The 21,152-nt window shown below is 42.1% G+C and overlaps 1 protein-coding gene across 3 annotated transcripts in view; it reads right to left on the bottom strand.

The window, feature by feature from the left end:
• Positions 1-19,045, bottom strand: part of lamb4 (laminin, beta 4) — a 55,266-nt gene extending 36,221 nt beyond the window's left edge. For 2 of the 3 annotated variants that reach the window (XM_044356615.1, XM_044356617.1), the window contains exons 1-4: positions 18,828-19,045; positions 9,186-9,262; positions 4,782-4,880; positions 361-527 (exon numbers count right to left, since the gene is read on the bottom strand). In XM_044356615.1, the coding sequence (XP_044212550.1) occupies positions 361-527; positions 4,782-4,806 (192 nt within the window). In that variant the 5' untranslated portion in view covers positions 4,807-4,880; positions 9,186-9,262; positions 18,828-19,045. Of the gene's footprint in view, positions 1-360; positions 528-4,781; positions 4,881-5,025; positions 5,088-9,185; positions 9,263-18,827 lie in introns of those variants that run through there. The other variant, XM_044356616.1, reaches the window with a different exon arrangement.
• Positions 19,046-21,152: the final 2,107 nt, after the last annotated feature.

The following is a 21,152-nucleotide window of genomic DNA, read 5'->3' as shown; positions in this document are numbered from 1 at the left end:
TGGTTTTAAATGTAAATTTAACTTTTTGTTTGTTTGTTTGTTTGTTTTTAATGGAGTGTAAATACAAAGATTCTGTGGTGGTTGAGTTTGAATGAGAAAAAGGTTCTCCACAGGTTAGTCCACGTCTGCTGCTGTGCTGCTGAGTGTATGAAGAGTTTAGAAAAACTGAACTCAGTATTGAGAAATTTGTGTTTTTTATGAAGAAAGTGATCATTTGGTGATAGTAACATTTAAACAAACAATTATTTCACTCATGGATTCTAAAGGCTTCTGTGGAGAATCTTTAATCTTACATACAGAAACCATTATGTGTCCATGTTCAGACCTGAACCCTGCCCATGTTGAAATTTGAACTCTGACCTCCAAGTATCCAATGATGCAGTAGTTCTGTGGTCCATCCAGGCCGCATGTGGAAGAGGCTGAGAGCTGAGCAGCCCGACCCACCATTAGGTCACCGAGCTGGGGATTACAGGACCCGCGGGGGCACTGGTCCTGCTGGTCCTGGAGCCAAGCTGCCGGAAGAAGACCTGCAAAGAGAGGCAACAGAATGGTCAAAGACTTTAAATAGTAGCACAGATCCCAAATCTATCAGAATTTTGGATTAATGTGTGTAATATTATGCAGCAGACATGAAGAATATTTCCATATGATGGACTGATGCAGCCATAAACACATGGACTATGTGGTTTTAATATTTCACTCAGGAGGAACATTATGTCGATTCAATCAAGTGCTGCAGCAATGTCTTATAGATTATATACATGTATGATACTGTCAGACAGACTGGGACATTTCCTGAGTTAAAGCAGGGAGGTTCACATGTGATCTTTGAAAACTGTCAGCCTGAGGTAACACATGACTGATTGTACTGCTGTGTCTAATTTCCATCAAACACAAGATTTTTATTTGACTTTATTGATTTAGCAACAACCCGCTCTGCACTGAGTAGGAAGGAAGAACAAACAAAGACAGAAGAGTCTGTTATGAATTGTGGAGGAAAGTATTCAAATCTGACATGACTCAGAGGAAGAACAAGCAGCAGCAAGTGGAAATATTCTCTATCAGAGATCAACATGTGATCACATGTCTGCTGAGAGACTTTCCTGCCAAAATATCCACAACCTGATCCTGCATTAACACACCTGATACTGTCCTACCTGCATTAACACACCTGATACTGTCCTACCTGCATCAACACACCTGATACTGTCCTACCTGCATCAACACACCTGATACTGTCCTACCTGCATCAACACACCTGATACTGTCCTACCTGCATTAACACCTGATACTGTCCTACCTGCATCAACACACCTGGTACTGTCCTACCTGCATTAACACCTGATACTGTCCGACCTGCATCAACACACCTGATACTGTCCTACCTGCATCAACACCTGATACTGTCCTACCTGCATTAACACACCTGATACTGTCCTACCTGCATCAACACACCTGATACTGTCCTACCTGCATCAACATCTGATACTGTCCTACCTGCATCAACATCTGATACTGTCCTACCTGCATTAACACACCTGATACTGTCCTACCTGCATCAACACACCTGATACTGTCCGACCTGCATCAACACACCTGATACTGTCCTACCTGCATCAACACCTGATACTGTCCTACCTGCATTAACACCTGATACTGTCCTACCTGCATTAACACACCTGATACTGTCCTACCTGCATCAACACCTGATACTGTCCTACCTGCATTAACACCTGATACTGTCCTACCTGCATTAACACACCTGATACTGTCCTACCTGCATCAACACACCTGATACTGTCCTACCTGCATCAACACCTGATACTGTCCTACCTGCATTAACACCTGATACTGTCCTACCTGCATCAACACCTGATACTGTCCTACCTGCATCAACACACCTGATACTGTCCTACCTGCATTAACACCTGATACTGTCCTACCTGCATCAACACACCTGATACTGTCCTACCTGCATTAACACCTGATACTGTCCTACCTGCATTAACACACCTGATACTGTCCTACCTGCATTAACACCTGATATTGTCCTACCTGCATTAACACCTGATACTGTCCTACCTGCATCAACACACCTGATACTGTCCTACCTGCATCAACACCTGATACTGTCCTACCTGCATTAACACCTGATACTGTCCTACCTGCATCAACACACCTGATACTGTCCTACCTGCATTAACACCTGATACTGTCCTACCTGCATCAACACCTGATACTGTTCTACCTGCATCAACACACCTGATACTGTCCTACCTGCATTAACACCTGATACTGTCCTACCTGCATCAACACCTGATACTGTCCTACCTGCATCAACACACCTGATACTGTCCTACCTGCATCAACACACCTGATACTGTCCTACCTGCATTAACACCTGATACTGTCCTACCTGCATTAACACACCTGATACTGTCCTACCTGCATTAACACCTGATATTGTCCTACCTGCATCAACACACCTGATACTGTCCTACCTGCATCAACACACCTGATACTGTCCTACCTGCATCAACACCTGATACTGTCCTACCTGCATTAACACACCTGATACTGTCTTACCTGCATTAACACCTGATACTGTCCTACCTGCATCAACACCTGATACTGTCCTACCTGCATCAACACACCTGATACTGTCCTACCTGCATTAACACCTGATACTGTCCTACCTGCATTAACACACCTGATACTGTCCTACCTGCATTAACACCTGATATTGTCCTACCTGCATCAACACACCTGATACTGTCCTACCTGCATCAACACACCTGATACTGTCCTACCTGCATCAACACCTGATACTGTCCTACCTGCATTAACACACCTGATACTGTCTTACCTGCATTAACACCTGATACTGTCCTACCTGCATCAACACCTGATACTGTCCTACCTGCATCAACACACCTGATACTGTCCTACCTGCATTAACACCTGATACTGTCCTACCTGCATTAACACACCTGATACTGTCCTACCTGCATTAACACCTGATACTGTCCTACCTGCATCAACACACCTGATACTGTCCTACCTGCATCAACACACCTGATACTGTCCTACCTGCATCAACACCTGATACTGTCCTACCTGCATTAACACACCTGATACTGTCCTACCTGCATTAACACACCTGATACTGTCTTACCTGCATTAACACACCTGATACTGTCCTACCTGCATTAACACCTGATATTGTCCTACCTGCATCAACACACCTGATACTGTCCTACCTGCATCAACACCTGATACTGTCCTACCTGCATTAACACCTGATACTGTCCTACCTGCATCAACACCTGATACTGTCCTACCTGCATCAACACACCTGATACTGTCCTACCTGCATTAACACCTGATACTGTCCTACCTGCATTAACACACCTGATACTGTCCTACCTGCATCAACACCTGATACTGTCCTACCTGCATTAACACCTGATACTGTCCTACCTGCATCAACACCTGATACTGTCCTACCTGCATCAACACACCTGATACTGTCCTACCTGCATTAACACCTGATACTGTCCTACCTGCATTAACACACCTGATACTGTCCTACCTGCATTAACACCTGATATTGTCCTACCTGCATCAACACACCTGATACTGTCCTACCTGCATCAACACACCTGATACTGTCCTACCTGCATCAACACCTGATACTGTCCTACCTGCATTAACACACCTGATACTGTCTTACCTGCATTAACACCTGATACTGTCCTACCTGCATCAACACCTGATACTGTCCTACCTGCATCAACACACCTGATACTGTCCTACCTGCATTAACACCTGATACTGTCCTACCTGCATTAACACACCTGATACTGTCCTACCTGCATTAACACCTGATATTGTCCTACCTGCATCAACACACCTGATACTGTCCTACCTGCATCAACACACCTGATACTGTCCTACCTGCATCAACACCTGATACTGTCCTACCTGCATTAACACACCTGATACTGTCCTACCTGCATTAACACACCTGATACTGTCCTACCTGCATTAACACACCTGATACTGTCTTACCTGCATTAACACACCTGATACTGTCCTACCTGCATTAACACCTGATATTGTCCTACCTGCATCAACACACCTGATACTGTCCTACCTGCATTAACACCTGATACTGTCCTACCTGCATTAACACCTGATACTGTCCTACCTGCATCAACACACCTGATACTGTCCTACCTGCATCAACACCTGATACTGTCCTACCTGCATTAACACCTGATACTGTCCTACCTGCATCAACACCTGATACTGTCCTACCTGCATTAACACCTGATACTGTCCTACCTGCATTAACACCTGATACTGTCCTACCTGCATCAACACACCTGATACTGTCCTACCTGCATTAACACCTGATACTGTCCTACCTGCATTAACACCTGATATTGTCCTACCTGCATCAACACACCTGATACTGTCCTACCTGCATTAACACCTGATACTGTCCTACCTGCATCAACACCTGATACTGTCCTACCTGCATTAACACCTGATACTGTCCTACCTGCATCAACACACCTGATATTGTCCTACCTGCATTAACACCTGATATTGTCCTACCTGCATCAACACACCTGATACTGTCCTACCTGCATTAACACCTGATACTGTCCTACCTGCATTAACACCCGATATTGTCCTACACTTCAGTTTCTTTATGTTCATGTCCATCTTTCCTGCTAATGAGAGATGAGACAGAAACATGGAGCTGAACTCACCAATGAAGAAGAAGAAGAAGATCATGTTGTGCTAGCAGATGTCAGCTGCCTGCTCGTCTCTGGTGGACTTCAGCTGCGTCTTTGGTTTACAAGAAGCAACTGAAACAAAATAATTTAATTACGTGTTTGGTCTTGATGGAATATTATGCACATGCTGTAAATCCTGACTTCATGTTGAAATATCTTAAAACCTGACTTGACACGTTCTATGAAATTAAAATGACATGTGAATGTATCCACATACCTTCAGTCGCTGATCAGTATGTGTTTATTTTGCTGTTACACGGTGACATCTGTAACCTGTGTGTTACGTTTAGCATGTTAGATTCAGGGTGATGATGAATAAAGCTGTTAATCAATTTAAATAAAAAACACTTGTTTTTTATTACAGAGAGGCTGAACTACTGGAAGTAACTGATCTCGTTTCCTGTTGCTGGAACAATAAGATTACATGATAATCAGTAATATAATCTAGTGCCATGGCTGATCTGGGGTCAAATCCCACCACAACCTCAGTTTTATCTCCTCACCAAGGAAAGAAAACACAACCCAAGAAACATAAACATCACTCACCACTGCAATCATCTGTGTGTGTGCATACGTGTGTTTGTGTGTGTGTGTGCATGCGTGTGTTTGTGTGTGTGTGTGTGTGTGTGCGTGCATGCGTGTGTTTGTGTGTGCGTGCATGCGTGTGTTTGTGTGTGTGTGTGTGTGCATGCGTGTGTTTGTGTGTGCGTGCATGCGTGTGTTTGTGTGTTTGTGTGTGTGCGCGTGCATGCGTGTGTTTGTGTGTGTGTGCGTGCATGCGTGTTTGTGTGTGTGTGTGTGCGTGCATGCGTGTGTTTGTGTGTGTGTGCGTGCATGCGTGTGTTTGTGTGTGTGTGCGTGCATGCGTGTTTGTGTGTGTGTGCGTGCATGCGTGTGTTTGTGTGTGTGCGTGTGCATGCGTGTGTGTGCTGTGAATGACAGGAATGTCTTCACAGTTTCATGAAGCCACATTATTTATCTGCATACAAACTGAGGTTTTACATCCAAACACGACTCAAAGACAAACTAACTTCCTTCGGCTGAATGTTTTTATCAGCTGACAGTCGAACTACTTTACATGCGAACACATATAAGAAGCATTTCTACTTGGATTAAATTTTAAACACAGAAGATTGGGTTAGGGTTAGGGTTATGATGATCAGTCTGATTTGTTGTCTTTCTGCAGACTCACAACAGACAGATAAACTGTTCACATAAACATATTCAATTACTGATCAACAACTCAATTAAATTACTGGCCAATAGTTATATTACGGTCACACTGTGACAGAACATAAAACATCAAACAGAGATCACAGAGCCATAATATTATTATACCAAACCAGTAGGTGACTGACCCCCAGGCCCCCAGATCCCTTTGCCCCTCAAGGGTCCTGCAGGTAGGATCAATGTATGTGACATTTACGTTGTGGCAATTTGATTAGTAGTTATTATTTTTGGGTAATATGCAGCACAAAATCACAATGTAAAGTGAAACGATGAAGCTCCTGAATTTTGACCTGATCTTTAGGCCCTGTCTTAATAGCATTATTCTTTCAGTTGATATTATATTTCCAGTAGTGCATTTGTGTTCAATCAAAGTACCACACAGTAACAAACACAATCAAGACTTGGACCAGGATTGTATGCCAGGATAACACATTTTCTAAAAGCATCTTAAGAATGAGATGATGTTAATCCCATTGTCTATGGGCTAAGATCATCTTAGCCTTAAGATATTTTGGAGAAATGGGGCCCTGGTTGGGTCCTCAGTGATCATGAACCTCAGCTGGCTGAGAAATGCTCAGAGCATTTATGCCACGCCTGTACTGTTGTGCATTTGAAACCCTGGACCTTGATGAATATGTGTTCATACAATAGTAAACTGGGCTGCTTCATGTTCCACATGCTGCATAGACGTGAACCCTGAAGGGACTGATGAACTTTAACAGGAATGTTTGGGCCTCAGCAGTAATTGTGGGGATTTACAGAACTTCAGTGTGTTTTTACATATAATCCAAGTAGAAACTGCACTTTTAGAGTAAAACAATGCATATAATTCTGTAAGGCCATTAACAGGCTCATTCTACTTTAAGTCATTTTCTGTGAGAATGTGTTATTGCAGCTAATATGGAGAGAAAACATCTTTTCAAAGGTTGCAATGTTGTTATTTTAAAGATAATTTTATTGTTCCCCCAGGGAAACAAAACGTTGCATGAGCACAGAAATCGCAGCAGAGAGGTACCAACAGACACAGAAAACTAGAGAAAAACTTCACAAACAAATCCAATTTAAATGAATTGTAATGTTCAGCATGTGTAAAAGTCTCAGTCACTGTGCTGAGTAGATAATACAGGGAATCAAACTGGTGGCTGTAATTCATTGCTGTGTTTTTTATGCTGCCTCTGGGGAGCACCAGTTTCAGAAATGTTCTAATTTAAACAGACATTAAGTATCCCATAGGTGTAAATTCATATCTCAAATATCTCATCCTGAAACTGTAGGTGGTTTATTATCGGTCCATTTAAGTTGTACAGCGATCGCCCACCTCATTTAAAAATGCTACATCAGATCTGCCAAAAGCTTCAGTGCTGTAAACCTTCAGTTGTTCCAAAAGTTATCGTGTGTGTGGAGGCTGACGCTGGACAAGGCCATGTACTGGTGATTTTTCTGTATTATCTCAGTGATCGTGTTGTTACATCCACAGTTGTGCAGAGAACCAGTGAGGAGTCCTTTGGGGATTCAGTTAATCCTGACAAACTGAACGGTTGACGGAGTGACTGACTGGTTTACGGTTTATTATATTATATATATAATATATCACTGAACTCGGATGACAGATGCTTATTGTGCTGAATTGTTTCTTGTATCTTTTTCAGGGATGTGAAAAATTATTCTCAGGGCTACGGTGATACACTGGTTAGACCTGTCGCCTCATATCGAGAAGGTTCTGGGTTCAAACGTGACAGCAGCTGTGTGGAGTTTGCATGATTCCTCACAGAGACCAAAATCATGCAGGTTAGGTTGATTGGTGACTCTTAATTTCCTGTGGTATGAATGTGCGTGTGAATGGTTGTCTGTCTATATTTGTCAGCCCAGTGATTGACGCTGTTCCCCGCCTCTCACCCAGTGGCAGTGGGGATCGGAAACTGGGTTGTTTTTCACACGGTGTTAGGGCATAAAATGTCTGTTTCTGTTCTTAATACTTTAGTTATTGATCAATCTGATAACAGGCTCTAGTTTGATTATCAAGGAATGATGAAATAATGACATCACCATGTTTTTAATTATAACAGTAGTATAGTTTGAAGTAAGTTTAAATCCAAGAAGGGACACATTGGTTTTTTCTGTGTTTAAATCTTCATTAATGTTATTGTGAGATAAACACAGCAACTGAAACAGTGTTTGTTTTAAAGTGATGCCACTGACATACATGAGGTTTTCATGCTTTGGACTTACAAACAGTTCAGATTTATATGTATAAATTGGAAGAAATGTGCCAAAATTAAAATGAGCCGTTAGTGAAGACAGTGCAACTGAAGAGTTTAAGTTAGCCATCATTCATACAATATTCTGACAAAAGGTGATCTATCACACTTCCATCCATTGATAAAACTTAAACTGGCTCACAATGACATAACAATGATCTTATAATCAGATATATTTAAAAAGTGATGTTATTGATTTTTGAATGAACACAAAACAAGCTAAGCAGCAAGACATATACCAGTGATCAAACATGTTCTTACAATGTTGAAATGCTATTATTTTAGTCATGTTTCTTGTTAATCATCACTGGTGCGGCCAGAAACTATGATGTTTGTGTAGAAATGCAGAAAGAGCAAAGTTCAAACAGAGATGACTTGTTTCTTCTACAGACATTCATTCAGAAAAAAAACATTTAAAAAAGTTTATAGTTTCACAATAGTCATTTACTTCTGTACTTTTGCTTTCACTTGGTTTTAGTTTTGTAGTTATTATCATTGAGCTTTTACTGCTGACTTCAACCTGCCGTGTCACCGTGACACCCGGCACCATGTAACAGAAGATGGACAGCTTCACCGTATACAGCCGATCATACTGAGTGTAGGAGCTGTGGGTAAAATGAATGAATGCTCCAGAGCTTTCTCTTTGGTGCAGAGTTATGTTTCTGCATGAATTCTTGCCTCACAGCTTCTTGAAATAAATCCTGCAAACACTGAACTGGATTTCTCTGTAGAAACACTTTCTACCTGGATGCATGAAGATCACCAGTTGCCATGACATCTTCATTCACAGTTATACTCCTCATTCAGTCCAAGCATCAGAATGACCATCACTATAGTCAAAATCTTTCATGTTATTTATTTGTTAAAATGAGAGCAAATGTGAGCCTACCTGTGTCTGCAGCCACACTGAGAGACTGAACACATCTGGGCAGGTAACAGCACACCTGAGACAGATGTAGCCTGAGGCTGTGTGAATATGAGAGAGAGAGAGAGAGAGAGAGAGAGAGAGAGGGAGCGCGCGAGAGAGAGAGAGAGAGAGACAGAGAGAGAGAGAGAGAGAGAGCGAGGGAGCGAAAGAGAGAGACAGAGACAGAGAGAGGGAGCGAGAGAGAGAGAGGGAGCGAGAGAGACAGAGAGAGACAGAGACAGAGAGAGGGAGCGAAAGAGAGAGAGAGAGAGAGAGAGAGAGAGAGAGAGAGAGAGAGAGAGAGAGAGAGAGAGAGAGAGAGAGAGAAAGAGAGAAAGAGAGAAAGAGAGAAAGAGAGAAAGAGAGAGAGAGGGAGCGAAAGAGAGAGAGAGAGAGAGAGAGAGAGAGAGAGAGAGAGAGAGAATTTTGAATTTTCAACAACCTTTATTCACACAGTCAAGTCAACAGAACATCAAAAACACAAAATTCAGCCCAGCATTTGTCCAAAACAGAGCTCCTCTTCATCAATGGAGCACAGAACATTTTTATAGTAGCACACAGACACAAAACAGTCCAGGTCATTCATCATCCTGTAATAATTGTGATAGTCTGCTTATCATTTTGATCAGTATGGTGACAGCATCAAAAAGCCATCTTAGCTTGGCCCAGCAGAAAGTTGAACAACTGGCACTTTTCACAAGCCTTCCATGAGTACTTGTAACCCAGGATGAAAACCTGTTTGGAGAACATTTCCCCAAACTCACTGAAGAGCCTCTTTAAAAACAGGAACAGAGGAGTTAACCTGACAAATGTTTGTCTCTGAGAACATAAAGGACAGGACTCAGAAACACACGGATTTAAAACACAAATGAAAGCATTTACAGACGGGACATTGTGTAAAATCTCCCACTTTTTTGGTCAACGATGGCTTATAAAGTGCTCTCCATTGAGGCCTCACCTCAGCACCCAGACCCAGGTGAGACCTCCATGGTGTGTCAAATCAGGAGTCAGTGTGATTGCTGGAAAAGGATCAGAGTCGGTGGGTAAAACAGAGCCCTGGCAGTATGAGACCAGGAGGTTCTGTTCAGTCTGTGAGAGCTGGTCTCTCCACACTCTGAGCTGGTTGGCTAGTAGTCTCTCTGAAAATACTCCCAGCTGAGAAGCCAGAGCAGAAACCATCTCTAGCTTAGGTCCACCAGTCTCACCAGCTGACCCAGTGTGACGACTCCGGAGGAGACAAACCTCTCCATCATTGAGGTTCCCAGTCCACAGAGTGTTTTAAAACGTAGTCCATAGACAACAGGTTCCTTTAAAATCCAGTACAATGAGCTTTCACTCAGTGGCCTGTGCTTCTTAAACATGCCCCACACCCTGAACAGCCCCTGATAAAAATCAGAAAGCCCACTCAGGCTGCGGTTCTGTAGATCCATTAAAAACAAATTCTCAGTCAGTCCTTGACCTCCACCTTGGCCCGGGATCGCCCGAGCCACAGGCCTCCACACCAGATCAGCAGGGCCGGTCAGCAGTCTCTGAATGTGCTGGAGGCGGAAAACAGCGCCCCTACTGGCCAGGTGAATCAGTCCTTGTCCTCCATCGTCTTTAGATAAGAACAGGACACTCTATGGGATCCAGTGGAGATGATCCCAGAAAAAGTCCACGATCAGCCTCTGGATGTTTGACAGAAGGTTAGCTGGAGGATCAACACAGTACAAACGGTGCCACAACATAGAAGCAATCAGATTAATAATAACCAGAACACGACCTCTAAAAGACAACTTGGGTAAAATCCACTTCCATTTTTTAAGTTTACCTTCAGCTTTCTCTAAAACTTTTTCCCAGTTCTTAGAGACAGTGGTGGATCTCCGAGGTATTTGATGCCTCCTTTTTTCCAGGTTCCTCCCTGGTAAGCTGAGCTGCTTTAAACCATCACCTACCATCAGAGCTTCACTTCTTTCCTAATTAATCTTTGAAGAGGAGATCAGACCAACATTTTCTACACTGTCAACTAAAGAGTCAACGACACTGTTTTTGGACCAACATTATGACATCATCAGCATAGGCAGAAAGCGTACAAATGAGTTACAACCTGGGAGATTAAAACCAGAGAGTCGTGTTCTTAGTTTGTGTAAAAAAGGCTCTAAGGCCAGTGAGTACAACATGCCTGAGAGGGGGCAACCTTGTCTAACCCCCCTCCCCACCTTAAAAGGAGCACTTAATAATAATAATAATAATAATAATAATAATAACAATAACAATAACAACAACAACAACATGTTTTATTTGGAGGCGCCTTTCAAGTCACCCATAGTCACCTTATAAGAAATAAAAGCATAAAAGAATCAAAAAATCATCAATTAAAACAAAACATCAGCATAAAAACAGGTGAGGTGCACAGTGTCCAGTTATAGGGAGTATGCCAGTTTGAGCAGGTGAGTTTTGAGGTGGGACTTAAATGAGGTGATGGAGTCTGACTGTCTTATATGTGGGGGGAGAGAGTGCCAGAGCCTGGGTGCTGAGCAGTGGAAGAATGCAGTCTGGGTGATGTTTTGAATATGGGGTGCAAATAAGGGTGCTGTCCAGAATGACACTGAGGCTCTTGACTTGTGGGGAAAACGGTACAGGGAATCCATCGATGATGATGGGCAGAGCTGGGCTGAGTTGGGATTTGGTGAGGGTGGATTTGGAGCCAATGAGCAGGGCCTCGGTTTTATTGCCGTTCAGCTTCAAGAAGTTCCTGCTCATCCAGCTCCGGATGTCGTCAAGGCAGGTGATGAGGGAGGTGGGGGGGATGGCAGTGGTGGGTTTGGAGGAGATGTAGACCTGTGTGTCATCGGCATAACAGTAAAAATGGACCCCATGGTGACGGAGAAGAGTGCCTAGGGGGAGGAGGCAAATGGTGAACAGAAGTGGACCTAAGACTGACCCCTGGGGGACACCCAGTGAAATACCCGAACACCCAGACTTGTGGTTCCTCACTTAAACCACCGTTTATCTTAAGTACACTCTCAAACAAAGCCTGGATCTGTGCCATCAGACCTGGATTGAAACCAAAAGCTCTGAGTGTCTGTCACAGGTTAACATGTTCAACCCGGTCAAAAGCCTTTTGTTGATCTATGGAAATCAGCCCAAGATCTAACCCCAAAGAACTGGAGAGGTCCACAACATCTCTAATTAAAGCTATGTTGTCTGTAACCAACCTGCCAGGTAGGGTTAGGTATCCTGCAACTCTCCTTTTTTAGGGAGGAGAGTTAGGACTGCTCTTCTTCAGCTTTGAGGCAGCAGGCACTTCCTCAAACCGTCATTGAGGACCATCAGGAGGTCCCCACCAACCACGAACTAGAAGGTCTTATACAAGTTGGCAGGCAGACCATCAATGCCCGGAGATGTTCCACCCCACGTGCCCTGCAATGCAGTACACAGTTCTTCAGAAGATATCTCATTCTCCAGCTCTGCCTTGGCCTCCTCCAAGACTTTTGGCAGATCTACATAGAAGAACTGAGACACTTGGTGTAGTCCGACCTGAACAAGTCACCATAAAAACTCACTGCAAACCTGCAGATGTCAGCAGACTCTTGCAGCAGCTGCCCAGTTTGTGAACGTAGCAACAACATCTGCTTCCTCTGCCCATCTTTCTGCTCAGTCTAAAGAAAAAGTGAGAGGGAGCGTCCATCAAAGCTACATTCTGAAACCTACTGCGCACCACAGCGCCCCTTGCGGAGGTACCCGGCAAGTCAGCCAAGACAGACCTTTTAGTTTTGAGGTTCTCAATATGTTCTTTTTCTTCTGTGGGATCTGCAAAAGCCTGCAGCTCCATCACTTCTCTCTCCAGAGCTCTTATAGACCCGGCCATGTTTTTGGAGACATTGAAGGTGTACCTTAAACACAGTTTCTGGATTTGGCTTTTCCCAGTATCCCAACACTGCTGCAAAGAGCTGTAGAAGGATTTTGTTTCTCTAAAGTTTTTCTAAAAAAAAAAAAAAGAGAAACATCTTTAAAATTTCCATCCAATAAAAGCTATGTGTTGAAACGCCAATAGGCGCTGCCAGATTGTACCTGCTTGAACAAAACAGAGCACAACCAAGGAGTGGTCACCAACTGGACTTAATAACAAACCCCTAAAAACATTCAATTGATGTTTAAAGCAATAAAATCTATCAAGCCTGGCTATGGACAAAATGTTGTCCTGAGTATGGACCCAGGACCCTCCACACATCACTCAGCTCATGAGCTTCCAGTAACTTTAATATACAATTCTTAGAAGCCAAGTGTGGCTCTGGATGGTTCCTGTCCATTTCTGGGTTTTTACGTTCAGTTAAAAATCACCTCCAAGGAGCAGAAACTTGTCAAAATGACACTGTTTAATTACATCACTTAAAACATTATAAAAGCTTTTTCAGCACCTGCAGTTGGAGCATAAAGGTTGATAAAAACCATTTGTACTTTTTCAAATTCAGTCCTCATCTTTAAAATTTGTCCTGCTACAACGTCCTCAACAACAATGTAACTGGGGTTAAAATTAAAATAAATGCTGCTTTTATGACTGAGAAAAACCTCCCCTGCCCACTCTCTCCTCCATTCAGCAGCATTTTCTTCTGTGCTATGAGTTTCCTGGACAAAGGTAACATTTTACATGTGAATCAAGCAAAACAGAGGCTTTGTAATATCCCTAGTGCCATTCAGATTTAAAGTGCTGATATTTAAAGTGCACATGTGCAAAATGGGACAAACCAGGGATAAAAACACACAAAATAGGAAGACTGCAAACTCATTATTCATCAGTGTGAATTTGATTTTTCACCTTCAGAACTATTTTTTTCCATCTGAAGATCTCTTGATCAGAAAAAACAAGCCATCCAAACTCCTCCATGTTTTTCATGTAAACTCTGAGTCCAGAAAAAGTTGTAGGTCTGGAAAATAATTGTCTTCCTTGACTTGTCTCATCCCCTTTGTGTCCTGTCAAAACTTTTTTACCCTAGTGAAAGAATATCCACTCTCTAAGTTTCTCTAAGACTTTTACTTTTATTGACCTGTTTGACATTTGACCCTGTCTCCAAATCACTTTGTGAAATACATCTCCATGTAATTTTCCCCCGTTACGCTTGTGTCACATTGTCTGTCCCCATCTTGAAACACTGCACTGCTGGACGCAACACAGACCAGTGACCCCGGTGGCAGAACCCCCGCCCAGTCGGCTCTGCGCCCAGAGCCGGACCCGACGGCCCCACCCTCTCTGAGCAGAAATGAATGAGGTGCCCCTTCAAACCACAACCAAAACACTTCATATGATCTGTTGTTACGTGTATAGTGTAATTAGAATCATCTACTTTGAATTTGAAAGTAAGGTGTAATTCATCCTCGTTTCTACTAAGAATCATGAAAGCCTGTCTGCAAAAAGACATGTTTTAAATGGGGAGATTTAAAGCCCAGGGGAATCAGTTTTATGGGTGACATGAGTTGCCTGAACAACTCTTTCGCCAGCACTTCATTTCTAATGAATGGTGAAACATTGGAAATGATGACTTTTTTAGCGGGGTTAACCAACGAGAACACCGGAGTGAAGTTGTCTTGAATAACCACATCTGTCTCAACAACACGATTTACTTTGTCCACGCTGTCCAAAAACAAACCACAGTGTTGTTCATCCGGAAGGCATATTTGACACTGACAACCTCATCAACAGCCAGACCACAATCCTCCACACTACATCTAACCGCCAGAGTCAGCTTAATGGTGTGCTGGCAAGTTAACATCTCCAAGCCAGAGCCTCCACCTGCTGTCATGCTTACCAGCAGTTTGCAGCTGACGCCACCAGATTCACTCAAACGCAGTGAAAGACACACAAAACAACACAATGACAAACACAAAGAAAAACATAAAAATCACAGTCTCACAGAGAGCGCAAGCATTAAGACATACATTGACTTAATTATGTTATGATAAACTTTTAACTTTAACAAGTCTAAAATCATCATTTTCCAAAAGAAGCCCAAATCTTAGGAAACCAAATATCAATTGACACTAGGAAACAGCATCTAGATCACAGCCTATAATATGATTACCTGGCTCTCACAATCAGTGCGTCAGGTAACTTTGGTCTGGCAGTGAAACAAAAAGCATGTAGAGCATTTTATGCAATTTGAAGAAAATTTTACAAAATAGAGATGAAAATATTTGACAGTATAATCCAACCAATTGCCCTTTATGGTAGTGAAGTTTGGGGTCCATTCAGTCATCAGGACTACACTAGATGGGACCAGCATCCCATAGAAACCCTGCATGCAGAATGTTGTAGGCCCATATTAAACATCCAGAGAAAAACACCAACCAGTGAATGCAGGGCAGAATTAGGCCGTTACACATTGATTATTCACATTAAAAAGAACACTTTTTGGTTACATCTCAAATTGAGCCCCTAAGACACACTGAGATTCCAGGCACTACAAACCCAGGAACTGAAGCCCCAAAAGAGTCCCTTCTGTCAGCTGGTCCGAGACTTAGTGATTAATAACACCCAATACTGCTCAACCCCAGACCAGCACTGATCAATAACACCCAATACTGCTCAACCTCAGACCAGCACTGATCAATAACACCCAATACTGCTCAACCTCAGACCAGCACTGATCAATAACACCCAATACTGCTCAACCTCAGACCAGCACTGATCAATAACACCCAATACTGCTCAACCTCAGACCAGCACTGATCAATAACACCCAATACTGCTCAACCTCAGACCAGCACTGATCAATAACACCCAATACTGCTCAACCTCAGACCAGCACTGATCAATAACACCCAATACTGCTCAACCTCAGACCAGCACTGCTTTCAACCACCAGTCAGAGTCGACCAAATTATTAAACTACCTTAAGAGGCAAAGATGCACTTCCTCTTAAAATGTGACAAATATAATAATATTAATTCAATTCAATTGTATTTATATAATCACAAATCACAAAAGGAAGTCAGCTCAGGGCACTTCTTACATAGAGCAGGTCTGGACCAAACTCTTTAATTTACAGAGACCCAACATTCCTCCATGAGCAGCAGCAGGAAAAACTCCCTTTAACGGGAAGAAACATCAAGCAGAACCGGATTCTAGGTGGACGCCATCTGCCTCGACCAGCTGGGTTGAGAAAGAAAGACAGAGGGAGACACACAGAAGCATAATAACAATAATAGATATATGACTATTATTATTGTTGTTATTATTATTATTATTATTATTATTATTATCATCATCATTATTAAGTTAGTGACATGCATTGATGTTACATGAATACATACAGATAGAGAGGAGGAGGAGGAGAGAGGAGCTCAGTGCATCATGGGAAGTCCCCCAGCAGTCTAGGCCTATAGCAGCATAACTAAGGGCTGATCCAAGGCGAGCCTGGTCGGCCCTAACTATAAGCTTTATCAAAAAGGAAAGTTTTAAGCCTACTCTTAAACATAGAGAGGGTGTCTGCACCCCGGACTGAATCCGGTAGATGGTTCCATAGAAGAGGAGCCTGATAACTGAAGGCTCTGCCTCCCATTCTACTTTTAGAGACTGTAGGAACCACCAGTAAGCCTGCATACTGGGAGCGCAGTGTTCTAGTGAGATAATACGGTATTATGAGCTCTTCAAGATATGATGGTGCCTGACCATTAAGGGCTTTGTAAGTTAGGAGAAGGATTTTAAATTGTATTCTAGATTTTACAGGAAGCCAATGTAGTGAAGCTAAAATGGGAGAAATGTGGTCTCTTTTTCTAGTTTTAGTCAGAACACGTGCAGCTGCATTCTGGACCAGCTGGAGAGTCTTAAGAGACTTGTTAGAGCAGCCTGATAATAAGGAATTGCAATAATCCAGCCTAGAAGTAACAAATGCGTGAACTAGTTTTTCTGCATCTTTTAGGGACAGGATGTGATTTTTGTGATATTACGTAAGTGAAAAAAGGCAGTCCTTGAGATTTGATTTATGTGGGAGTTAAAGGACATATCCTGATCAAAGATAACTCCCAGATTCCTTACGGTGGTGCTGGAGGCCAGGGTAATGCCATCCAGAGTAGCTTTATCATTAGATAATGTGTTTCTAAGGTGTTTAGGGCCAAACACAATAACTTCAGTTTTATCTGAGTTTAGTAGCAGAAAATTGCAGGTCATCCAGGTCTTTATGTCGTTAAGGCATGCTTGGAGTCTAGTTAACTGAACAACAACTTCCAACACCTGCAGAGCTGAATTAGGCCCATTTCCATGATGATAACCATAATTGAAAATCCAAAAGCGATCAATTAAATGGCTTCATATAAAAGAAAGTGACCCTCACTCCTACCACCACAAAGCCCTGCAGTGCCAAGAGATGAGCTCAGGACCAGTCTGAGACCAGAACTATTCGAGCCAACCAAATTATAACACAACAGAAACAAAACTACCTCACTTATTGGAACACTTTGGAGCCCCTACGGGGACATGGGCAATTTGTGAACATGAGAAGCTCCTTCAGGGCTAGGGTTAGGGTTAGAGCTGCAAGAACATTAAGCTCATATTCATTTTCCTGAAAATGTCAAATATACCTGATAGTATCATCAACCAACTAAAAGATGAGGTAAATGATCCTGCTGTTAACTCATTGCATTTTCTGAAGATAAATGTTAACTTCAGCCACACAATGTTAGCAATACTTCATTAATCTCATTTGGTAGCTTTTTCTACCTGGCTGGTTTGATCTTTTTTTCCAAATATTTTTGACATTTGCCCTGTTTTTTTTTCTCAGATCAACATCAGCATCATAGATGTTATGACTAATGAGGGGTTAGGACAGTATATCGTAAAACATGGGGATCAACTTATACTCAGAGCATTTTGTCGACAAAGAACTGTGACAAACAAAAAGTCTGGAGAAGTAAAGACAGTTCAGTCCGCTGTCATGCAAAGAGTAAGAGACAGACTACGGCAACCATGGAAACCTCCTGCCAACGGTGACACAGCAGGCCCTGGTGTCAGCAATAGACATGCAGCCAAAGACAGCTGGTGGGTTAAAATGGGATAGCTCCAGTTTGATAAGGGTGATTCCCACCAGGTCTGAACAAGACATGGAGGTGGAACACAGCACCTGAGCTGCTGGAAAAGGCTTGTTTATTCCAAATGGACATTCTGCTAAAGGACCAGTGAAAGACTTCAAGTTTGATATTTGTAATTTCAGTCATAAGACAATACTGCTTTAAAGCACAATGAACCAGCTGTACGAGCATCTACACTCGCTCCCAGGAAAAAGATAAAGAAGTTTTCCCTACAGACGTTTCAGTAATTCTTTCTGGTACATCTTCAGATTTCAAGCTCACAAAGGCCAATGAAGGTCATTTCTCTTCTGCCACATTTGTGTTATCAAAACATATTGTTGTGGAAATCATAAGACATAATGAAATGGATGACAGCATTCATTTGGAACATGAAACTTGTGTATGATTTGCATGTAGGTGCGCCATTGGATCACTAACCATACGGAATTGGATGCTTTTATATAAGGAGGCTCTGCATTTTGCCCTCATGGCTGCAGTGTGTATATACTTACAATACAGGACCAGATTTAGCACTGCTGATAGATTAAATGAATAATATCAAATAATAATAAAACTACTAACCAGTGGAGAAGTGTAGAAACCTTATTCAGAGTTACAGAAAGAGCTTGACTGCAGAAACAGGGTTCTCCACGTATCTTCCAACAAAAAGCAGCTGAATCAGGTGCTTCTCAGTTTGAGGACAGCAGACTTCAAAAAACAGAAGGGACTGGAGCACACTGATTAATTTGCAGACTTTAATTGTGCAAACAGACGTTTTGACACTATTGTGTCTTCATCAGAGTCAGGGTGGACAAAGACATGAGGCAAATAACATATGTAATCAGCCTAAAACAGGTGTGCAGTTGTAATTAGATAATAGGTTAAGCAGGATTTCAAAGCTATTGGATGATGAATCCAAGGGTGGGAGTTGCCATAGTCAGTGTCCAAGTGCCACACCCCCAACACGTCAGGAACAAAAGACCACAAACCACTCACAATTAATAAAATGCATCAAATCCAATCCAGTCCATCAAAAGTGACAAACTAGAAGAAAGATGACATACTTAGTTCTTTATTGATGCCAAAGGGACAACACCATATCAGAAACAAAAACAAAACAGAACCCCTTCTAGAGAGTTACAGAAATAAAAGTACCTAAAGTACAAATGCAAAAATCTATGAAGTATGACAAGTCAGAGGAAACATGACAAATTCAGTTGTTCATTGATGCCAAAGGGCTCCACCGTGTTCAGAGTGCGAATCCAAAACGCCTCTCTTTCCCCAGAACTTTAATGATGCTGCAGAGCCGTGATTAGCCTGAGCATAATGACGAGCCATAGTATGGTGCATGTTTTGTGTACGTATTGCAGTCTTATGTTCAGATATGTGAGTCTTTAAGGCTCTTTTTATTTGTCCAACATAAACCAAACCACAGGGGCACTTCAGCACATAGACAACATGTGTGCTACTGCAATTAATGGAAGATCAGTATGTGGATGTGTGAAGTACTTGGTGTCCGATGAGTTAGAACATTGTGCACAGTGTCCACAGCGAGGGTTGATTAGCCAGCCAGGAGGCTGTTTTTTAGTATCAGAATGAACCAGTCTGTCTCTCAGGGTTAGGGTTATTTAAATGTGATCAGGGGAGGGTTGGTAGAGGTAGAGATGGGTTACTTTTGAGGACATTCCAATGTTTAAGGATAATATTTTTGACCCGTCTGCCAGAGAAGAGTACTCAGTAGAGTATCTGTGATCTATGAATAAGTGGTGGTAGCTCTAATTTTCTTAACTAACAGGGATTCCCTCTCTGTATGTAGGGCCCTCAGATAGGCTGAGGAGATGTATGATGTAGGGTAACCCCGCTCTTTCATTTCAATAGCTTTAGACTGGAAATCTGTAAAAATTGACCAACAGGAATATTGCCAATGAGTTGTTTTGGATGGTTCTCAGCCTTTAAAAGTGTGTTTCTGCTGAGGGGTTTATGGTAGATTGTAGTCTCAATAGTACTGTTGTTTCCCTTGTAAAGTGTTAGATCCAGGAAGTGAACAAAGGTATCATGCTGTTCCATAGTGAAAGAAAGATAGTAGTAGAATTTATATATTTCAGGAAATCAAACAGCTCTCCTCTGTCACCTCTGCATATCTCCAGGTATCCATGTCCACACCTCTTTAGACATGTTGGGGGTGGGGAAACTCCCACCCTCGGATTCATCATCCAATAGATTTGAATCCCTGTTCAACCTATTATCTAATTACAACTGCACACCTGTTTTAGGCTGATTACATATGTTGTTTACCTCATGTCTTTGTGCACCCTGACTCTGATGAAGACACAGTAGTGTCGAAACATTAGTCTGTTTGCACAATTAAAGTCTGCAAATTAATCAGTGTGCTCCAGTCCCTTCTGTTTTTGAGAGCTTGACTGCAGTTATTGCCTCCAAAGGCTGAGCTGCTAATTATTAAGTTAGGGGAACCAATATTTTTGGTCATTTTCATTTGCTTTATTGTATTAAATAATATGTTAAGTTGTAAATCAAAAGCAACGTTTCAGTTATATTCAATGTAAAATAAAGAATGACAGATACCATATACTTCTGTCAGTTTCAACTTAATACAGAGAAAATTTATTTTTTTTAAAAAAAGGTGGATTGGTACCAATATTTCCAGCAACGTCTGTATATCCGTGGTTAAATGGGCACTTGTCAATCTCCCATAATGTTTAAAAGTGGAGAATCACAGAACTTGTGGGTTTTTTGAGTGGAGGAGATTTTTGCATACGCTAAATTTTCATTGAGAGACAGCCAAGAACAGTTTGATTAAGGTTAGATTAGTATTAGATTAGATACATACTATAGAATAGACAGACACAAATACACACACATACCTGTACTGTAGATAGATACACCAAC

This window comes from Thunnus albacares, chromosome 7, assembly GCF_914725855.1.
Source record: "Thunnus albacares chromosome 7, fThuAlb1.1, whole genome shotgun sequence".
In the NCBI taxonomy this organism is placed as follows: Eukaryota; Metazoa; Chordata; class Actinopteri; order Scombriformes; family Scombridae; genus Thunnus; species Thunnus albacares.
The sequence above is the reverse complement of the archived record's forward strand: the minus strand, read 5'-3'. Positions and strand labels throughout refer to the sequence as shown.